General features: G+C 39.3%; 2 protein-coding genes across 3 annotated transcripts; one reads left to right on the top strand and one right to left on the bottom strand.

The window, feature by feature from the left end:
- The first annotated feature begins 3,211 nt into the window (after positions 1 to 3,211).
- Positions 3,212 to 8,708, top strand: ctsla (cathepsin La). 2 transcript variants are annotated; one of them, XM_080052272.1, is made up of 8 exons: positions 3,212 to 3,310; positions 4,262 to 4,399; positions 4,771 to 4,893; positions 5,453 to 5,608; positions 7,126 to 7,350; positions 7,724 to 7,892; positions 7,986 to 8,103; positions 8,253 to 8,708. In XM_080052272.1, the coding sequence occupies exons 2-8, from the start codon at positions 4,277 to 4,279 to the stop codon at positions 8,350 to 8,352; spliced, it is 1,014 nt and encodes a 337-aa protein (XP_079908398.1). In that variant the 5' UTR covers positions 3,212 to 3,310; positions 4,262 to 4,276; the 3' UTR covers positions 8,353 to 8,708. The 2 variants fall into 2 exon arrangements, with proteins under 2 accessions (XP_079908398.1, XP_079908399.1); XM_080052273.1 differs by having other exon boundaries at positions 3,272 to 3,310; positions 4,265 to 4,399.
- Positions 8,709 to 9,917: 1,209 nt separating this feature from the next.
- fbp2 (fructose-1,6-bisphosphatase 2) lies at positions 9,918 to 22,579 on the bottom strand. Its single transcript, XM_080043511.1, has 7 exons — positions 22,330 to 22,579; positions 20,561 to 20,723; positions 19,923 to 20,015; positions 18,648 to 18,788; positions 17,222 to 17,359; positions 13,405 to 13,524; positions 9,918 to 10,271 (listed from the first exon to the last, which is right to left on the bottom strand). Exons 1-7 carry the CDS (start codon positions 22,500 to 22,502, stop codon positions 10,086 to 10,088), a joined length of 1,014 nt encoding a protein of 337 aa, XP_079899637.1. The 5' UTR covers positions 22,503 to 22,579; the 3' UTR covers positions 9,918 to 10,085.
- Positions 22,580 to 22,852: the final 273 nt, after the last annotated feature.

Below are 22,852 nucleotides of genomic sequence, written 5' to 3'. Positions count from 1 at the left end.
TTTATGTGCCGATTTGTGTGCGAAGTAGATCGGATAAATGTGTTTACATGCAGTTTACAAGTCCTGATGAAGTCTTATTCGTTTATTTACCCGATTATGAGTCTGCATGTAAACGCACTGAGTGATAGCGTTGGCTGGACCTTTAATGCTGTGATCAATACCTCCTGGATCAATAACAAAACACAAACAAACCGGCTTGTTACGTGTCTATGTCAATCAGTTCTTGTTGGTTCACCTTTGTGTCTGGATAGAAAGGCCAGACAAAACAGCTAAGAGCTCATCTGAAGAATGTATGAATGCTACGCAAAGCTCATAATATGCGAAAATGTCTAAACTTTTCCTTTTTTGTTAAAACGTGCATACATAGGTTTACACTACATTTCAGAGGGAAAATTATCCCTTTGCTCCACTATATTTATACAGCCTTTTATGCCATACTCAGATAAATATATTCAGCAGCATAATTAGTATGTTGACACTACAGTAGGCCTATAGTACCTTTTTCTGGTAAAAAAAAAAAGCACCTTAATGTAGGCCTATTCTGCTTGTATTTAAGCTACAGATATAATTACTACTACTCCATGTGACCATATTTCCTCAATAGGGAAATGCAGCTGTAGTTTTCTAGACTCTCCATGGTAACTGACCACTCATTTGCTCACTCATACAGGAAGTGCCCAGTCAACCTTATTGTCATGTGTCACTTTGCTTAAGCAACACAATCCCAGTCACACACAAGCTGCTGAGGACGCACTCTGCTTTCTGATAACTGCAACTGCATGGAAATCATATATTTTTAGAGTAGTGTAAAGAATGATGACATGTTAAACTAAACCGCAATACATTCTGGAACATCATGCATGATGCATTCTACATGTGACCACATATGGACATGATGCATAAGGACAGATGTTGGTCAATCATGTCACGTTATAGCCATGTAAAGAATGTAATGTATTTGCTGTTGGCATGAGGTTTGAATTATTAATTTAATAATTAATTAACTTTTTTGAGGACAGAAAAATCTCTTAAGAAGCATCTTTTTCTTAACTTTGAAGTGGGGCTGATTTTAACTATAATTTATATACAAAACCGCATCATATTTTCTTTGGGTATCATACTTTTGTGTATGAAATCTGAACATGTTAAGTATAACTTAAAGATGGAGTGAGCGATTCTGGAGAATGCTTGTTGTCAAATTAACTTTTTGTCAAAATCAGTGAATATCTTCTCATTTTGACACCAAGCGTTCTCAAGAATCACTGACTCCACCTTTAAGCTGTCAGATAAAGATAGTGCAGTAAAAAGAACAACACAAAAACAGGTCATCTAGCTGAAATTATGAATATTTTAATGGAGTAAAATGGGCTGCAACTAACGATTATTTTGATAATCGATTAATCTGTCGATTATTTTCTCGATTAATCGATTATTAATCGACTAGTGTTTTGGTCCGTAAAATGTTATAAAATGGTGAAAAATTTTGATAAATTTTCCAAAGCCCATGTTGACGTCCTCAAATGTATTGTTATGTCCAAAACACACAGATATTTCAGTTTACTGTCATAATAGGATTAAAGAAACCAGAACATATTCACATTTGAGAAGCTGAAATCAGAGAATTTGGAAAACATTTATTAAAAAATTACTTGAAACGATTAATCGATTATCAAAATAGTTGGCGATTATTTTAGTAATCGATTAATAATCGATTCGTCGATTAATCGTTGCAGCTCTAGAGTAAATAAAGTACCTCCAAAATTGTACTGAAACAAGAATATATGAGCTTGGTTACTTTCCACTATTACAAATGAAGATTTACGAATGGGTTTGTTCTAAATGCTTAAACGTTTAGTGTGATCACAGTTTAACAGTCTTATCAATCACATGAGCGTTGACCCTGATGAACTCAGATGTGTGCCAGCAGTTCCTGGAACTCCTGCAGTGATACATATCCATAAAGCGTCTATGGCTACTATTACACATCTTATCTATTCCTTATATTTCAGTCATCAAAAAATATTTATACAGTATGTTTTTTATTTTTTTCCCCAATTTTTCACACAATTTTCTCTTTTTCACATTGTAGAAGCAGTTGTCAGGACGATTTACATTCTCTGTTATCTCCTCGTCTACAAAGCAAACCAAAATGACAAATATTCACTCATGTTGGTGTTCCCTTGTAGGCTACTCATTTCAAATAGTAAACTTGAGAAAAGGTTACTTTATTCCACTGACAGCTTTGTCGGGGTATAATCAAGCTATGTTGTTGCTCAGGTCAGAGTGTGAAAGGTGAGATAATGGAATGCTGCGGACACATACACACGTCCATACAAAGAGTCCTGATCTGTTTCAGTAATCCATCAATAAACTGAACGGCGTTGACCTATGTTGCTTGTTTGTTGGCCAACTCTATAGTCCTTAAGCTTTTCGTGTTACATGCACACATAAGAAACCAGGTTAAAAGGAAGTTCAGGTGACATGTTTACATCCACTGAAGTAACCTGCCTACATACAGCACAATGGGTCAGAATTTGGTCTAAAATGTGAAATGATCAGTGGTGGGAAATCCCTTGTTTAGACATAGTACGTTTAATGGCATTTACACATTACTGTGCTACCATGGCAATACATTCCAAGTCAAGTCATTGTCATGCACATCCATTCATGTCAAACAAATGAGTTATGACATGCATATTTTTAGCCTGTGTCGGCTGCAATCACAGGTTTATCTCTTGTTTTTCCCATTTCATAGTATCACCAAACAGTTCAAACCTATTATCTAAGTAATATCATTGCGGACATTTTCACTTTAGGGAGTTAACTGTCTAAGTGTGTTTGCCTTAGTCTGCTTATCTGAAGGATGATTTGATGACTACAAAAAAAGGACTATAGGCCTACTTTAACCTCTTTTAATCATGACCATCAAGTAAGCTGTACGCGCAATATAAGTCCATTAAGAGAATGTATTAGAATGTCCTGAACGTGAAACCAGTTAAAACAACAACTATTACGTGATAAGAAAGTTGTGTTTCACTGTTTTTGCTGCAACAATCTTGCAAAGAAAACATGTCCTTCTTTTCGACACCATTCATTCCAGAGGGGGAGGAGGAGGGGAGGGAATCACGTGCATCCATGATGACGTCACATGCATGGGCGGGGTTTAGGTCGTGATAAACAAGGAGCGGACCAATCAGAGAGCTCGAGGGGCTGTTACTCGGCTGCCAGTCAGGCCTTTATAAACTTTGCCTACCTCGGTCCCTATTCAGTTGTTTTCTTGTTCTTCGACCTCAACACTAAAGAATATATCGTAAGTTTGACAATCATACTATTGTTTTTTCGGTGTTTTATGTCAAAATATGTTGGGCGTCTAATTTAAAAGGCGAAACTAATGAGTAATATTTCTGTTTTTCCCGTCGTTTGAACAAGCAGAACAAAACAACATCCCAAAATCCATTTGGAAAAAAAAATCTACTTTTTCTAGTTTGTCATATGAATTGATTTTTTTTCTTCCGAAAACCTACATTTGTATTCTTATTCGCTTTGCTAAAACATCATGTTACAGCCGTCTGCCTTTGTCCTCTTGTAAGCAAGCTGCAAGCAGCCATTGCTAGCTTTCTTTTCACTCGAAATAATTGAAGAAATAAAACAAAATGCACCATCGGCAGTGGTTGCTATGGAATGGACCACATATTGTGTAGATACCGGGAAAAGTTTTGGTTTTCTTTTCGTTTTCCTGGTCGTAGTTTCGATGTCTAGGCCGGTTTTCCCTGGCACTTTGCCGCATTAGAGCAGATCCCGTGACTTCTTACAAAAACACAACAGGCTCGTTTTATTGTTGGGAGCTGTGGGATCTTGCAACAGGGGGGGAAAACACTTAGATATGCATTAACTCAGCCATTTTCTTGCAAACAGTCGTAATTGTATAAATATTAAGGATTTTTCATTTGAGTTTTTTCGCCTTTTCGCCCTGATTTGGAGCGAGCAGCTGGGAACTGAGTGTCCTGTCGGGAATGTGTTGTTGCTTTAACGCGATCCTTACGCATGAATCATGACGGGATCCATTATATGCTGCATTTTAAAAGTCACGTTGGTTAAAAACATGTGAGAGGGGATTTAATAGGTTAGTAAATAAGCATGACTAGTCGCTTTTCCTTTTAGGATTACGTCTTGTTTGTCTTATCGGGACTTCCGGTCTGCATCGATCATAAAGCTGCTTCTTGTGAAATGGAGTCCTGACTTGTTGTTGTTTTTCTCCCAGTAGGAAGAAGTCGCGATGCTGCCTCTAGTCGTGTTGGCTGTGTCGCTCAGTGCCGCTCTCTCGGCCCCCAGCCTGGACCCTCAGCTAGACGACCACTGGGACCTGTGGAAGAGCTGGCACACGAAAGTTTATCATGAGGTAATGTATTGTTTGTTGTTGTTGTTGTTGTTGTCAACAATAGTATGTTGAAATGTTTTTGCCATTTTTTTTTTACCATTCTGTCCTGATAAAACTAACAGCATAATAAACACCAATGAACTTTAATTTACACTTACATTTTTTTTATCTTAAAATAATGATGTAAGAAATCGTTTTATGACATTTAACAAATCATTTTGAAGTGTCTGATTTGCTGTAAACAGTTTGATGCACTCACAGTAAAAAAAAAAGAAAAAAATCACAGATTGATCTTGTTTACTTTTCTCTCTCTTTGTCTTTTAAACTGCTCTAGTCTGCCTCTCACTGCCATAGAGTCTAAATGGTGATATGTTTTTTCTATATGTGTGCAGAAGGAGGAGGGCTGGAGGAGAATGGTGTGGGAGAAGAACCTGAGGAAGATCGAGCTGCACAACCTGGACCACTCCTTGGGCGTTCACACCTACCGGCTAGGCATGAACCACTTTGGAGACATGGTGAGACCCCGGCATCAACACAGACACTCATATCATCAACACACAGACTCATATTTCACCTAGTGACTCATTATCAGCTTTGTTAGACTAAGATATAGCCAAATAGATAACTAAGTACACAATGTTCTCACAAATCCAGGGAAGAAAATGTATTGACACAATGTATTGAATCTGCCAAGTGCATGGACACAAGACAAAAGTGTTTTTGTGTGTTGAGGGGAGGAGACTATAAATAGCATGTATGTAACACAGCGTTGCACGTGAAATTGGAGTGGAGAACAACACTAACTTATATGGCGTGCACTTGTTTATGTTAAGCTGCATTGTTAGCAACGCGTGTGCAGTCGGCTGGTACATAAGCATTTCACTGGGCGTTATCCTTTGCAATTGTGTATGTGACAAATAAACTTAGAATAAACTGTAAAAAATGTTTTTATTTTTTTTTAAATAAGCTAGTTTAGAATTTGTTCGTTTGCAGCCATACAAACTAACATTTATTTGATCAATTACATTTTTTTTTTAAGCCTCGTGCACTCGCCTAACTTTGCCTTTTCCACAGACACACGAGGAGTTCAGGCAGATCATGAACGGCTACAAGCGCGGCAAGACGTTGACGAAGGCCACTGGCTCTCTGTTCATGGAGCCAAACTTCCTGGAGGCACCGCGCTCCGTAGACTGGAGGGAGAAGGGCTACGTCACGCCCGTTAAGGACCAGGTAACTAGAGCTTTTAAAGGCCCGTGTTGCCCCAGGGCCCCCAGACAAAAACACACCCGGTTAGCTAGAAGTGTCTAGGTGTGGTTCAACTTGTTTTTAGCTTCCTGGAAGGAGATTCCCTGGAAGACGCTTTAAGGTCAAATGTAGAACAGATTTGGTAATACCAGCTTGTGAAGACATTTAGGAACTTTATTGGCGACTTTATGGACAAAACAAACAGACTCTATACACCTGTACTGTTTCTGTAATGTATATTAATGACTAATTCTAGGGTTTATGGCAACTTGTATACAACTAGTCTGACATATTTTTATTTAAGCACAGAAACAACACTTGGTTTTTCTGAGTCATTGTCTGAAAATCATTTCCTTGAAGACACATGGTCAGGTGTTACAGTGAAACACGTGTTGGTTGAGGGGACTGTACCTTACCTCCAGCTCTTGTTTCAATAGCTCTTGTTACAGGAGCTCCTATCAGCTGCTGGAGAAACTTTGTCAACACGGTGATGTAACTTTGAACAGTTGCATTGACACAGCTTTGCTTATTCTGAGCAGCCAGGGCGTTCTGTCTGGTGTACTGAATGTTTTGCTCACAGATAAGATGGCCGCCTCTAGGTTGCTTTTGTAATCTATGTGACACACACACACACACTTATCCACACACACACACATATCCACACACACCTCCTTAGTGCAGTTTGTCCTCTCCACTCCCTCGGCATATATTACCACCCTGTAAATTGAAACCGGTCCCGTCAGCTCACTTTAAACTAGGCCAGGGTGGAGCGAAAGTTGTTTTTGTTAATGTATACATTAGGGTCAAAGTACTGCGCTGTGCGACATTCATTATAGTCTCTTTTTTTATGTGTACAAGCGAAATGCAATAAAAAGATAAGTGCCATAAGAAAAGGCCTTTTATAAAAGGAGTAAAACAACATTTACACACAAGGAAATAAAACTTTGATAAGAGATTGTTATAGAGGAAAAGGAATAATGTAATAAAAATGGGACAGTGAGAAAGAAAATGGGGTTTCAAGAAGAGGCCAACAGCATGAAGAAAAAGTACAAGGTTCTCGATTGTCAGTTTTTCTGTACTTGTATACATAAGAAAACTACATGTTGTTACTCCAGTCAAACACAGTGCAAAGTAGACAAACACTGGACATAAATTAACATGAGGAAGTTCAAGTTTCGAACGTAAAACTAGTTTCAGGTTGTCTGGCATCAGAATGGGGGAAAAACGATCTGTTGTGAATATTTTTTTTTAATGTTTTAAGTTCCACAGTAAACAATGTAAACATCTTTTGTTTAAGTGATATTCAAGTCCAGCTTTTAATTTAAGTCACTCTGTAAATTCAAATATATTCCAAATTAATGATCTGGAACTTAAGAAATCAGATTTTTCTTCTTAGCCACTGTCTTACCCTAACCCCCCCATCCCACCCTGTCAAATAGGTTCAATTCAAAAGCTTTATTGACATGACTATTGTATGACATTATCTCTGTCTTGTGTTTCAGGGTCAGTGTGGCTCCTGCTGGGCTTTCAGCACCACTGGCGCTCTGGAGGGTCAGCACTTCAGGAAGTCTGGCACTCTGGTGTCTCTGAGTGAACAGAACCTGGTGGACTGCTCCAGGCCTGAGGGCAACGAGGGCTGCAACGGAGGCCTCATGGACCAGGCCTTCCAGTATGTACAGGACAACCACGGGCTGGACTCTGAGGATGCTTACCCCTACCTGGGAACGGTATGTATAACATGGGGGGGAGATGGATCTTAACATGTAAGGTTTTAAAGACTGTTGCTGGACCCTTTTTGATCTTAACGTAGGTTTATGCAATGTCCCTTTTTACTATAAACAAGTTTTATTTTCAGACTAAATAGAACGGTGTCCTAAAATGAGATTCACGAAACACGGCCTGCAACAATTTTTTTTTTTATTACTTATTATAGTCTATTTGTTTTTGAGAAGATGACAGCTTCAAATGTCTGTCTGTCTGTTTTTTTTTTTTTTTTTAATTATATTGTCATTGCACCATAACATCGTTCTACAAGTAATTCTAATATTTTGGTGTTGACACCATAACATCACACTCACCTTCTCCTTCTTCCTCCTCCAGGACGACCAGCCGTGTCACTACGACCCGAGCTACAACTCAGCCAACGACACAGGCTTTGTGGACGTCCCCTCTGGGAAGGAGCACGCTCTCATGAAGGCTGTGGCCTCTGTGGGGCCCGTCTCAGTCGCCATCGACGCCGGACACGAGTCCTTCCAGTTCTACCAATCAGGTCAGGCCTTGGTTTTATAAAGGGGGAGGTCACATATAGTTTTTTATGATTTTTATATGTAACTGACTGTGAATTTATGATTTGCATTTTCAGGAATCTACTTTGAGAAGGAATGCAGCAGTGAGGAGCTGGACCACGGAGTGCTGGTGGTGGGCTACGGCTTCGAGGGACAGGATGTTGATGGAAAGAAATTCTGGATCGTGAAGAACAGGTCAGTGGAAGGCTTTGGTTTAGTTCCCTATATTCATATCTTCTATAAATCTATAAGTGTTAACCTGCAGATCCTCTGATTTTGTCATTTGAACAACAAATCAAACCTAAACTAACATCCCTGCCTTGTTTTGTTTGTTCTTCTTGCAGCTGGAGTGAAAAGTGGGGCGACAAAGGCTACATCATGATGGCTAAGGACAGAAAGAACCACTGTGGCATTGCAACAGCCGCCAGCTATCCACTGGTCTAACGTTAGCAGTTAGCACATCTGCCCCGTTAGCTCTGCTGCACCATAGTGTTTTTACTGCAATAGTTTGTTTGGCCTGAGGCGAAGGCACGAGGCTTCGGCCCTGAGCGACACGTCAGCAGGAGATTCTGTGACGTTTTGAAAGAGGAGAAACTGTTTGTTAGGGAAATGCCGCCATTTTATTTGTTGGCTGGATTGATGCCACTTTTATCATGTTTGAGAAGGTTTTTAGTGTTTTATTCTTTTGTAAATATGTGTATGCTTTCTTGGTGAGTGAGTCGTTAAAACTCGCTTCGGTCATTGTAAATGATTTTTTTTTTCTACTTTTACTGTGATCAATTAAACGTTGTGAAACACTAGTTTGGTGTTGGAGTATTTTTATTCATCTTTCAAATGTAGGGGTTCCAACCTGGTCTGGAATGTTTATGAAAATTAATATTGGTCATTTAAGTAAATAGAAAGAAGTTATTTTGAATTCCTTGAGGATAATTGGGCCATAAAGTCCTTGAATGTTATATTTCAGAAGGTGCGAGACCCCGCAAATGTCAACAGCTCTGTGACCGTGAATCTTTCAGGTTGTTCAAGGGGAAGAAGTTGGTTCATTCATTTTCAATGGTGTAACATATTTAGCAACAATATATATGTGAAGTATTATTACCATTTGAGTTGTCTAGTCTGTTTTAAGAATAACTACAAAATAAAAACCCATGAATTTACACTAAAATTATAAAAAAAATATGTAAGACATCCTTATGCCATTGACAAAGCATATGTGAAGTATCTGATAGTTTTAAAAGGTTTTTAACGCACTTGGCGTACTCAATAACCTTTATTGATCTTATTGAAGATATACAGTAAACCTTAAAATAGGGTCATTGAAGGTTGTTTTAACAATAATCTTGTTACTCAAATGTAGGGATACATTTTTCTGCTTGTTTTAGATTGATAGAATTGATCACACAACCATGGACCTGGGTTATACTGAAGACATTTTTAAAATAAAGTAAATACAGGATTTAATGTTATAGTCTTGGAGTTAAACAGTGAATGAGTCCTCACCTTCACTGTACTGTTAATCCAACGTGCAGTCCTGTGATGGCCGTGCTTCGAGATCTTATAGGATTTACATTAGGCCTATATTGATTCTTTAACAATGGTGTTGATTCATAAGAATTCCCTGTACATGAGTCCGAAAGGTGCTGTGTGTTAACTAGGGGCTGCAACTAAAGATTAGATTTATTGTTCTTTCTTAAAGGTTCATATACACTGCACAAATTAAATATTAATTTAGAATAAACACACATGCACTGGTTTCCTTTAGCAACCGCTCCAGTAGGCCTAATCTAAATTGTCTCAAGATGTTCTCATCTTATTTTGTTGTGTCAAAGATTTAAATGAGTGAATAAGAAACTGGATCCTTCCTCTTTCTTCTTCTGGTAAAATCTTAAATAATTCCAACATGTTGAGCAAAAAAAGAATATTTGGGAAATTCTGAAACTTTTAGCAGCTATTTAAAAACCTATCTTCCATCATGTCTGAATAAAACAATCATCTTTAATGTTGAAAAATGTTTATTAAATTACTTTTGAAGTCCATGACAAGACCAGCTGAAATGTGATGACACACTTCGTTTTCTGACATCCAAAAATAACCGTCTTTGTGAGAAAAAAACTACATTGTATGAAACCCCTGTCTGTCCTCTCCTCTCTTGAATACTGGGAGAATCTTGTCTTGAATCACTGGTACTTCTTGACGAAGGTCAGGTACTCGTTGACGTCGTCAGGGGAACCGACCACGAAGGGAACCCTCTGGTGGATCGACTCCGGCTGGACGTCCAGTACCCTCATGGTGCCCGTGGTCGCCATGCCGCCCGCCTGCTCGATCAGGAAGGCGATCGGGTTGCACTCGTACAACAACCGCAGCTAAACACCAAGACATTTACATCAGTTAGAAGCCTTACAGCAGGGCTAAGTGGTGCACAATTAATGTACTAGCACGCGCGATGTGTGCTTTTGCATGGTCATAACTGCGCGAAAGGCCGCGATCTGCAGTAAATAAATAAATGTGCACATGTGTCTCCCTGGTGTCTCCAAGCGTTTCTCTATCAGCTGCTCTGTGTATGCAGCTTTGTGCGCGCGATTGTACAGCAGTGTAAGTGCATGGTCCATTATTTGTATTTAGTGTGTCTGCATAATATTGCACCAGTAGAACTTTGCTTTGTATTGTCTGCATGTTTGCACAAAATTTGTACCTTCACATAGCAAACAAAATTGGACAATTGTAAAGTCAGTGTCTGTAGTTTTTTTGTATTCAAATAAGCAGTTTATTTCTGTACTGTGCATTGGCATCTTTGAGAAAAATACAGCCAAAATGTTCGCCGAGGCGCGCTGCGCCGCGCCTCACATGACCCTGGACAGTGACCCCTTGACAAACACATTTTGGGGGGGAAAACACTGTATTGTAAGGTGTTGCACTTAGAGTTGCCTACATTTATTTCTATGTTTTTTGATAAGCTGGTGCACTCTTAGTAAACCTAGGCCTACCTGTATTTTGATAAGCTGTTGCACTTAGAGTACATTTATTTCTATGCATTTTGATAAGCTGTTGAAGAGTTAACCTATTGTGTTTTCCTGAACTGATAAGATTGTTAAACACTTAAACAACAGGCAGCCTATGTTAATCAAATAGGGATTATTTTTGATAAGCTGGTGAACTCTATTTGATCAAATAAAGACAATATATGCACTCCTATATCGTTGTAGTGTTTTACAGTATATGTATTGATGTGATGCTCATCAATTTTAAGCATTTTTTTCCGGCCCCTCATTTTGGATAATTTCCACCAACCGGCCCCCATTCAAAACTATTTGAATAGCCCTGCCTTACAGGATTTAGAATATAACAGTATTTATTTATTTTTAAATCTGCAAATAATTTCTGTATATACAAGGAATAATAATCATAAATAAAGTCATGGACATGGTATTGTGGTATTTTACTGCATTAATTAATGGTCACAATAAACATAGTAAGAGAAAAGAAGGTCCGAAGTGCTGCAAGTCAATAGAAAATATGTAAAAAGATGTACAATGGATATGTATATAGGAATTTTTCCTTATTTGTTCATTCTGTTTTACAATGTTCTCAAGGTGGTCTAGTTTAAAACAGTTTCACTTCTCAGTAAAGAGAAACCTTTGTAAAAAAAAAAGAAAGGGGGGGGGGGGCACATGTTGCTGAAATGTGAAGGTGTTTTTGGGTTTTGGGTTTTCCAAAAGTTTCATGAACAGTTTCATGTCACTACCGACCACAGTACATGTCAGTGCACAACAGGTTTCATAATACTTACGCTGTCCAAATCTAACCATGCTTCAATCTAAATTTAGATCTCCCTGTTCACTGCTGCCTTTTACTATAAATGAATCCAATTTAAATGCTCTATATTTCTTTTTTGTCTCATTTATTTTATACACTTTGAAACTGCCATTGTGTTCACATAGTGCTGTATAATTAACCTACTTTTCATGCCTATACATCCAGTATTAAGGTCAATACTGCGGATTCAGCTGCTGTCCTAGTTTTCCAGGAGAATAAAATGTTCAACTAGTTGTTCCACATCACTTTCCAACATGCTGTCAATAAAGGTCTAGGAGTCTTATTTGAATGTAATTAGATTACATTACACATAAAATAATGTAAAGAAGACACAGTGTGGTCCGGGTTAATAGGTCATGGCTTGATAGGCCGTCTGTATATCTTTATGACAAGTCAAGACTCTCTCTGAGTTTAATTATCACACTCTCCAGTTACCGTTAGTTACACGCACGGCAACATCCCGGCTACAGTCTGAACATTGTGTGACTTGTGGGTCTGAACAGGTGACATCATGGCTCATTATGAAAAGCAGTTTCAGTCGCTGCTTCCACATTTAACTTTCTGTTGCTTAGACAGAGGTGGGGGAAGTAGCTTACTGTACTTAGATTATTTAGTTAAGGGAAAGTACTAATACCACACTGTTAATACAAGGAAAATACCTGCTTTGTTAATTAAAGGTGCAGTCAGTGATTCTGTAGAAGGTATATTGTCAACATCACTTTTTGTCAAAATCTGTGAAGGTCTCCTCACGATCCACTACCTGTCCATTCTGTGTGTGCGCTTTAAGAAAATCCAGTGTAAATACAGAGGTGAGGCTCTGTAATAGTTTTCTATGGTAGCACCCCCTTTGTTAACATACTAGTTTACAGAGCCTAGGCTGTGGAACAACACCAGATTTTCTTTCAACGCACACATAGAACAGACAGGTAGCAGATCTTGAGGAGATGTTCACTGATTTTGACGAACAGTGATTTTGACAACAAGCATTCTCCAGAATCGCTGACTTAACCTTTATGTTAAAGTACTCAAATCAGCTAAATGTGCCTTTTTCTACAATTCTATAATCTGTCATTAGAGGAGTTTTCTTCATTAATAATTCAAAATGGGACTTTAATGTTGGAGTTGTTTGAGCTGATTTTGAACTATTTAGTGTGAGGGAATTTTGGGTCTTTAGTTGTAATATTAATGGGAAAGATTAATAGGTTATATATGCCTATCTTGTGTGTCTGTCTCACAGACTCTAGGTCAGCCTTGGAACCTGTTAGGAGACACTTAGGTCAGTTGTATAGATAAAGTCTCATCTCCTTCTACTTCAGAATGTTATGGTTCACTGTGTTCAGCTCTGAACCAAAACATTGGTACGCTTGGTGCCCGAGCCGGGGAGGTGGTAGAGATAGCGCGAGGTTAATACACAGCTTTAAGCATGAGTTTGTCAGAATTTAAGTGCAAGTCACGAGAGTTGCAGTCCGGTTCTCCTTGGCCAAGTCTGTAATAAATATTGCTTCATAATTCATCCAAGTCTCCTGAAATATTCTTCCACCTGAGTTGACCTCCACCCTTAACAGAACTTCCATCACATTTAGTATCAGAATGCATATCTGGTATTTACTCTAACCTTATATAAGCTTAAGAAAATCACAAACTCTGCCTGAATGTGCCTATTGCTTCAGTGAGTGTTAATACCTTTCCCTTGGGGCTCTTCTCGTTGGCTGGGTACATGAAGATCCCTCCGTAAGCGATGGTTCTGTGGATGTCTGACACCATGGAGCCCACATACCGCGCTCCGTACGGGGCACTGCCGTCCTGCAGGAGGGAAGGGGACAGTTTAACATGTTATTAGTGATATGATATGATTACTAAACTAGAAACTGACTTTTTGGACGATATATTTTCAAGGCCCAATTTTGTAAAGTGATTTTTTTAGTCTGATGACTATTCTTAATGTGTTAAAGCCTAGTGTACTAGTTTCTGTTCTTAGAGACAGGGCATGTCATTGGATATGAAAGAAACCTGCTTTTGCATGCATAGACGTTGTCATTTCAAAGTTTCAACTATTTCCTAGCAATCCAAAAAGGTTCATTCAATCTAATGTGATAAACTAACTTCTTCAGTCGACACATGTCAAGGTACTAAAAGTACAGATACAAGATCATTCAAGTTAATATTTCCAAGCAACTGTGGGGTTCAGATACATAGAAATAGCAGTGTTTGCATATTTTGCTTCCCAGTATTGCTATCATACAGTGTATTTATTAAAGGCTTATATATAAACAGGTCATTGAGTCAGGTGGCTGGTCTGAGAGTTGCAGTGACAGCAGTTCTGCAGCGTTCAGAGATCAGCAGTCTCTCTGACCTGGAAGTCTAAACAACCGACGGGGCAAAGTCCATCTGAGCAGCTTGAACATACATCAAGCCTTTCTCACTGTGTGACACAAACCTACACACAAACAAGGTCATTATGTAGACAGTGTTTTTGTATTTAACTCATTGGTTCTACACTTAAATTGTCAATGCATTTTTCTTAAGCCCGAGAATTTACCAAAACAATTTTTCTTCAAGGTGACATCTGAGTGGAGTTGCCCTGAAGTAAAGCTACGTGTTCAGACCGGCACAACGTGATACACAGTCATGTGCTTGCTGAGTCATGTCCCACTCACTGTGTGTGTGTGTGTGTGTGTGTGTGTGTGTGTGTGTGTGTGTGTGTGAGCATAGTATTTCCCAAAAAAACAGGCTGTTCCACACTACAAAACACTCACTCTCATAAACACACACACGCGCACACAGCTGGCAGCACGAAATGTTCCTAAAATACGCAAAGAGAAAATGAAAAAGAAAGGAGAAGAGGGAAGTGGCAAGAGAGTGTATGAAAATAATTTTTAAGCAAACTAAACGTCATAAAAGATTTTATTAGTTCATGACTTTACTAATATGTGTACAACAATCCAGTGTTAAGATAAATCGATTTAAGCTTGAAAAAGAACACATTTATACTCATAATTTGCCACCTATAAGCTGTGAGGGCACGGAATCTTTCAGCTCCGTGAGAATGGTTAATGCTCACTAACTGCAATCAGGTGTCTGGCACTGATTGGCTGATTGAGCCCAGGTGTGTAGAGGTTATATACAAGAGCAAATAGGTGCCTCTCGTTATATATGCCCTGAGACCCCAGTGCTCTGTGCTGCTCATTGTCTCGCCCTCTGGGATAGTGAGAGGTTCTCTTAGTGCACTGTGTTTAGAGTTCCAAGATAACTGTAGAGTTATATGTCTATTCTTTCAGCTGGTTGGCGGTGGTGGTTTAGTTTGTTGTTGAGTGTGTTATAAGGTAGCCAGTGTGTTTTTGTTTTCTCCCCTTCCACTTCTTCGCTATAGCGATTCAGTGGTTATCCCTCCGGGGATAACTTTAAGACACCCCTGGGTCTGCACCTGTCCCCCCCCCCCAGTCATTACAAAATGTCATTTATTACCACAGAATCCTGAGTGTTTGTCTGGTAGGGGGCAGTCAACCTACACTGTCTGAGCTCTTATTCAGGAAGTTCAGTTTTTAATAAGCTTATCGTCTCATGTATATTAATCAACAATATATTTTCTAGGGGGCCTGAGTAGCTCCTTATATGGGCAGTCGAGTAAGCAGAGAGGATGAATCTTCACAATAGATCTAAGTTTCCCTGTGGGTCATGTGAAACATCTACACTCCAGTTCAACCTTGTGAGACAAGTTTTTGCTATTTCACAATGTGACGCACGCACGCAGACCACACCACACACACACACACACACACACACACACACACACACACACACACACACACACACACACACACACACACACACACACACACACACACACACACACACACACACACACACACACACAGTGAGTAACGCATGGTGGTTACTGTTGCTGTTTGCTGGGTCATGATGGTGATGGCACGTGTAACATGACAATGAGTGTTCAAGCAACGCACACTGAAGAAAAATATAAATGCAACATTTTTGGTTTTGGTCAAATTTTTCACAAGTGGAAGTCACCGATCTAATAGAGAAATAGACCTTTTGTTTACAGTATGTAGAAAAAGTGAGAAGCGTGCAAAGGTGGACAATCAAGCTTGTATTTCCTAAAAGCCTGTTACATCAGATAAGCCATCCCTGAGCAAAGGGATGCTGACAGACTTTAAGAGTCATGTGATTGGTGCAGGAGAATAGCTGAGTTAGCAGAGAGCAGTGTCCAGATGAGACGCTTGAGTTTCCTGAGGAACAGAGTGTTTCCTGCAGGACTTGTGTCGCCATCCTGGAGCTCAGCTGACGAGCAGCACCTTACTATCATGACACGCACACATCTTGTTTTGTTCAAGCACTGGTTCATTTGGAGATTTTTGGCTATCTTGCTTCAATAACATGTTTTCTATCATACTAGTATAATAAAGTGTAAACATTTAGATTTAGGTGTATATTTTGCTGAGGCTAGTCTGTTTGGGTTTGTATATTTCTCCTATACAACCATTTTTAACTGCCATTATCTCATCAGTTGTTTGTATAATACTCTGAATCAGAAATCTCAACTTCTGAAGCACTTACATTAACTAAACTTTCCATAATCATTCTTAGCACTATTCTGGAGGTTTTTACAGAATGATTTGTTCATATGTTGTTAGTTGTCTGACTAATGAATCAGCAATGATACATTTTGTTTTTAAAAACATGCATTTGTAAGACCTGTACATAGTATTTTTTTATTTAGAACATTTTAAAAAGGCTGTACCTAAAGCCTTGAGAACTTATCCTTTTGAGTTTTAACATACATTTACGTTATATTAACTATATATATATATATATATATATATACAATAACCCAAATCTGCTGATCCCCTTTGAGAAAAGTCCTTGTTGTGAAGTCATTGTACGCAAACGCTTGGTCAGGCTTCACATGATGAGCATGAGAGAGAGAGAGAGAGGCCGCTGGTGTTTGAAACCTTCAGGACTGAGCACAGAGCCGCTGTGTGTGTGTGTGTGTGTGTGTGTGTGTGTGTGTGTGTGTGTGTGTCAGCAAAAAAATAACAGCTTCAGCTTATCAGATTGAAAACCTCAAACACAAAGTAGAACTGATCAATGTCAAAACTCTGGCTTGAATTAAAAGGGGGTTGGATTTGGATTGTGTATGTTATTTAGACATATACACCGGTAATAGTCAGCGATTCTGAAGAATGCTTGTTGTCAAATTTTCATATATCCTATAACCACGGTGGGCCCTCTTTGTTTTCATACCAGTTTACAGAGCCTAGGCTGTGTATAAACACAGGATTTTTTTTCAGCGCACCCGCACACAGTACGGACAAGTAGCGGATCATAAGGCGATATTCACTTACTATGACAAAAAGTGATTTTGACAACAAGCGTTCTCCAGAATCGCTGACTCCACCTTTAAAGTCTCTATATAGGCCTTAGTTGTTTCATGTGTTAATCTCTCTCTCTCTCTCTAGTTATTTAACAATGTCTCTCTCACCTCTGGGTGCTTCTTATGTTTGAGGTACTCGTTGATGGAGGGGTGGAAGTACTTGGCGTAGCCCTCGTTGAGACTGTAGATCTTTCCTTTGGGCTTGATCTTCACGTTGCGATCAGTCAAGATGAACTCACCAATGGCCTGAGGGACAGACAATGTAACGTTTATGAGGAATAATCTGCTGTCATTTTAACCTTTTACTGGGGCTGTGACTGTTTGTAAGCAGAAGGGTGTAGGAAATGTTGTCCTGTATGCTGCTGCTGTCTCTTTAACTGTGCTGAAAATGTGTTGTTGTGTGCAACGGTTTTTTAACCTGTTCAAAGTGTTGGACTGAATCTATTGTAAAAACTCACTGGGAAGAGGATATAAATTGAATTCACTGTAACTTAATATGTTTTAAGATCATTTTGAGTACAACAGTTTAAAAAAACATATTAGAAAAGAGCCCGGTCGTTAAAGACTATAAATCATTGTGGCAGCCCCACGCATTTATAAAAGATTATTCTCTTGAGGCCTGAAGATCTTGCCTAGTTGGTGGGTTACTACAACAACAACAACAACAACACCACACAATAACAAGATTGCTTACAACAAAACACAGTCAACCGTTTCATCTTATAAGACCTAAAGCTGCTTTCCCAAATTCCTAATGATCCGCCGCTGCCTCTGAGCACAAACATTTATTTTAGTTTTTGAGTTAATCTGTCTCTGGAATAAGATGCAAGGGTGAAAATAAGTTTATGTGGAAGCTGATTGAAAGGGTTTTACTAAAAAAAATACAAATAAATACAATGCCAATATGATAGATATAATGTAAAAATGGAAAATTAGGAATAAACCCCTTGAAAAAGGGAAAAACAACCAATACAAACAACAACATAAAATGTAATTCTTACATGAATTGTGATTTATACTTAAAGGTGCAGTGTGTAATATGACATCATCAAGAAAGTTCTAGAAAGTTCTAGAAAGCAACGCTCCCTGGGTAACCCCACCCCTTTCGAATAATAACAGAAGCTACAGTGGCCTTCAAGGACAAGAACAATTCTAAATGTTAAACAATGCACCTGATGACATTCCAACTATGACACTTTCAAGATGGCGGCACTAGGCCTTGGTCCAAAATATGCAGAAATATGGACATGTATGAGACCCTTTCTAAGGGAAAAAATAATAATAAAAAAAAAAAATTCAGCTATTATGCACTAAATTAAATGTACTTATGGATATTATAATTACTTTCTACAAAATCTGCTAGGAAATAAAACCCCAAATTCTACACACTGCAGGTTTAAGCAATTGTACTATTTACTGTAAACTAGATAAGGGGCCAAAAGAAAAGAGATGTATTTTGGGTTTGCTTTATAAAGTTTGACAGAATTAATGTGTAGTTTTTTTTCAGATAAAAGCAGAAGGGTTATTTTCTCACAGGGTCCAACGTGAAGAAGTTGACTCCAGCTCCGGTGCTGAGAGCGACCAGTGTAGCGCTGCCGTACAGCGTGTAGCCCGCACACACGATGTTGTGTCCCGGCTGCAGCGCGTCTTTTTCTGTGGGCTCACCATCCGTTACCTGGACGAGGGTAGAAAAATACACCAACAAAGAAGAAAACATTAACAGTTGACCAGTTGCCCTGAGACCAAAAACCAAGGATATGTATATAAAGCAACAAGTGTTTAATCAAAAGCAATAGAGAAGGTTGTCATATCAAATGTGTAAGCTAAAAAAGAAATTGGTCAAGAAATTAGTACACAAACACAAACATCACCCAACTATGCTTGAGTCGCCTTTACTTTTTTTTTTTGTATAATTCTTTTTATTTTGCTTTTTTTTTTGTAACAATAATCAAACAAACAAACAAACAACACCAGACAATACATACAAACTAAGAAAAGACAGAAAAAAAATTAAAAAAAGGACAAATGTGTATGTTGTTCATTATTGCATGATCACACACACACACACACACACACACACACACACACACACACACACACACACACACACACACACACACACACACACACACACACACACACACACACACACACACACACACACACACACACACACACCACACACACACACACACACACACACACACACACACACACACACACGCACGCGTAACATTTAAAGACACACAAAAAGAAAAATCCATGTCCTGTGATCTCCACCGTAGTTCCCCCCTCGCCTTTACTTTTTGAACCTGTCCTTCAATCTATTTGTCGATAACTTGCAGTTTTATAAAATAATGGAAAAGCAAAACAGGTGGGAAATAAATAAACCAATAGCCTACTTTATTTACAATATATTCAATCAAACTCTAATGTTTGTTGTGCATACTGTTTTCTCCAACGGAGATCATGTGTACACTGTATGTCCACATTTGTAGCTTTGTGTTGAGAAATGTTTATCACGATACAGGTTCAGGAGAAAGTTACATTTCGTCCACAGCTACTCCACTTGTGAGGCCAATTAAACAGACTGTAACTGCCTTTGCATGAAGTGGAAATCTGTATAACCTGGGCCACAGTGCCGCCTTGTGTCTGCAGAGTGTTACTACACCTTCAAGCTAATATGTAATCAGTCAAAAAGGCAAAACACAGGTAAGTGTTATGTGGAGAGTGACTTTTTTCTGCAGTACAATTCTATGCATATCATAATATTATTCCTGTCTAGTGCGTGGCTGGTTTTCAGACTCACCCGTTTGTAGATGGCGAAGATTGTTCCGATAGAAGCCAAACAGTCGATGTTACTGGAGCCGTCCAGAGGGTCAAAACACACCACGTACTTTCCCTGGGACAAAAAAATCAAATCAGGACAAAAAGTTATTCACTATAATATATATTGAATCAGAGAAAAGAAACATTTATATCATTACCTAATAATAATAATAACATATATTAATCATGTGTTGGATATTATAGTAGATGGTATATTAGTGAATAATGGTAAATACTGACTTTGCTGCTGCTAAACTAAACTACTCTCACTTTACATGAGACAGAACCTCACAATTAGTTTTAGTAAACACTAACACTGGGCATTGGTACTGTGAGTGATTGTGAGTTTAATCTAATATTCTTATTTGATTAACTCATTTTGCACTCAGTTTAGCTGTACTTATTTCTGCGCTTATTCTGCTACATTTACATTTGTGGAGCAATAAAGACTCATCTTTGTGGAGCTGACAGGGTAAATCAACTTTGTGTCTGATCATTAGGCAATGGCTTGAATGTAACCAACATTCATTTATATGAAAAAGTTACGCACTATAGCTTTTATAGCGTCGCCCCATCCTGCCCTCCTTGTTACGTAGGACTGTTCTCTCCCTGTCTCACCCTCTTGTCTTTGGGGGTGATGACCAGTTCTTTGTTCTCCTCTGACACCATGCAGCAGGTGCTGTAGGAGCTCTGCAGCATGTTGATCATCATCTCATTAGACAGGACGTCCAGCTTCTTCTGGTCGTCCCCGGTAACGTTGACTGAGCCCGCCAAGCCGTGCCTGCATGGAGCCAGATGTGTGTTCATTTAGGGATAAAAGCAACTTAACTTAACTTAATGATGCAAACAAACACACACACACACACACACACACACACATACACACACACACACACAACTTGATAGAGAAGCTTACAGTATACACGTCAATTATCTTCCAACAATGTTGAACTGTGTTGTGTTACGTAACTTCAATGTGCCTAAAATTCACTGAGTAATGGCTCATTCTCTGTGAGTTGGCACAGTTTCACTTATTCTCCTTTGTGTGGAACAAATTCCAGTACATTAGTTTACATCAAATCCTCTATTCAGCATTCTAATATTACTGTATGAATATCAGCTAAGAATTAGGAAAATATTGATTGATACCAAAGCTAAGTTCAAAGTACTAAAAGGGTGGTGCGTGGCCTTAAGGACTTTCTGTTTCCCTCTCAAAAGAGTAACAGCCACGACTGTAATGTTTACAATAAATTCAGATTAGAGACAGGTTCATGCTTTGAGGTCAAGATTTGTATGCAGACAAGGTGTGGACCTTTCTGAAGATATCCCTGTATTGGATATATAGCTGTTACCTTTTGAATATCACTGAGCTGTTCCATTAGCCTGGCATTTCCAGACCTGCCACTAGGCGCTGGCAAATTAAATTTGCTCTGGATTTCCAGGCTACTGTTCCATAGGAAAACCCCTAAATGTTTCACCTCCAGAATAATTCAGTGTTGAAATGCCACTAAACTATACAAAGCACACTGTCTTGCTTGTACTTTACAGCAGCATGACTTCTGTGCCACACACAATAATAAATCATATCAGCACCAGCGACTCTGTCACGTCTCACACACACACACACACACACACACGCACACACACACACACACACACACACACACACACACACACACACACACACACACACACACACACACACACACACACACACACACACACGCACACTCCTTCTGCCCATGACTGAACACCGTCTCAGCTCTTGGCCCTTAAATCCACTGCGATCGAGAGCCACGCTAAATGTCAAACAACCACTCAGTCCCTCCCAGCTCCATGACGCCTGGTCGGGCAGCTGCCCTTGACCTTTGCCCTCTCTGTGGAGGTTTGCAAGCAGCACAAGTCTTACTAGGTATAGTTAGATATCATACAAGATCAAATGTGAACATTGGTCTTTGTTTAAGGTGAGACACTGCAGGCAAACACATCATACTAGTATAAATAAAATGCCCATAATATACATTAAGGTGTTTATTTGACTATACCTGGTTTGTTTGCGTCTGTATATTTCTCCTATACAACCATCTTTAACAGCCATTAGTTTTTTCTCTGAACTAAAAAATGTAACTTCTAAAGCACTTCCATCAACTAAACTTTCTATAATCATTCTTAACACTATTCTGAAGAAGTGTAAATTGAACGTGTAATACAAAAAATATATTTCAATGCAACTTATCAACTGGCAAAGTTTCATGATGATATCTATAAGTAAAAAAAACCTTGCCCTATTCACCTTATTCATCTCGCCTTAATATCTAACCCCTTGCCACCAGTCAGTAATGTAGAGGTTCCCTGCAGTGAGCCTTTCCCAGTGCGTCAGTACTCACAGGTGGGCGAGGCCGGCCTTCCTCACAGCGCAGGAGATGGACTTGATGGAGGTGAGGATGGCGTTGATGAGCTGGGTCAGTTCACCCGTCGCCCCCTTGGCCTGCCGACCCGTCTCTATCACGAACCGCGTCAGGGTCCATACGTCCGTGTCAAACGCAGACTGGTCCGACATGCTGGCTGCTGCTCACACACTGTGTATGAGGTTCTGCTCCGTGGCTGTGTGAGTGTGTGTGTGAGTGTGTGTGTGTGTAGCAGTAGAGGAGGGACAGTGAGTGGGCGACCTCATTACCAGCTAAGACCTTTTCATACGCAGAGGAATTACTGCCAGGGATCTATTTGTGAGTGCAGCCGGGTGGAAGAGAGAGAGAGAGAAAGTGTGTGTGTGTGTGTGTGTGTGTGTGTGTGTGTGTGTGTGTGTGTGTGTGTGTGTGTGTGTGTGTGTGTGTGTGTGCGTGTGTGTGTGTGTGTGTGTGTGTGAGAGAGAGAGAGAGCTGGGGGTGTCAGGTGTCATATCTCTACAGA

The sequence above is a fragment of the Ammodytes marinus genome, assembly GCF_949987685.1.
Source record: "Ammodytes marinus genome assembly, chromosome: 2".
Taxonomy (NCBI): domain Eukaryota; kingdom Metazoa; phylum Chordata; class Actinopteri; order Uranoscopiformes; family Ammodytidae; genus Ammodytes; species Ammodytes marinus.
Note: the sequence above shows the minus strand (reverse complement) of the source record. Positions and strands in the feature narration are given on the sequence as shown.

Coding starts and splice junctions, on each gene's coding strand:
- fbp2 (XM_080043511.1), bottom strand. CDS start 22,502: ATGTCGGACCAGTCTGCGTTTGACACGGACGTATGGACCCTGACGCGG. Junction 20,724..22,329: donor AAGGCCGGCCTCGCCCACCT/GTGAGTACTGAC, acceptor GGCTCCATGCAG/GCACGGCTTGGCGGGCTCAG. Junction 10,272..13,404: donor AGAAGAGCCCCAAGGGAAAG/GTATTAACACTC, acceptor CTTGGTGTTTAG/CTGCGGTTGTTGTACGAGTG.
- ctsla (XM_080052272.1), top strand. CDS start 4,277: ATGCTGCCTCTAGTCGTGTTGGCTGTGTCGCTCAGTGCCGCTCTCTCG. Junction 4,400..4,770: donor ACACGAAAGTTTATCATGAG/GTAATGTATTGT, acceptor ATATGTGTGCAG/AAGGAGGAGGGCTGGAGGAG. Junction 5,609..7,125: donor TCACGCCCGTTAAGGACCAG/GTAACTAGAGCT, acceptor CTTGTGTTTCAG/GGTCAGTGTGGCTCCTGCTG.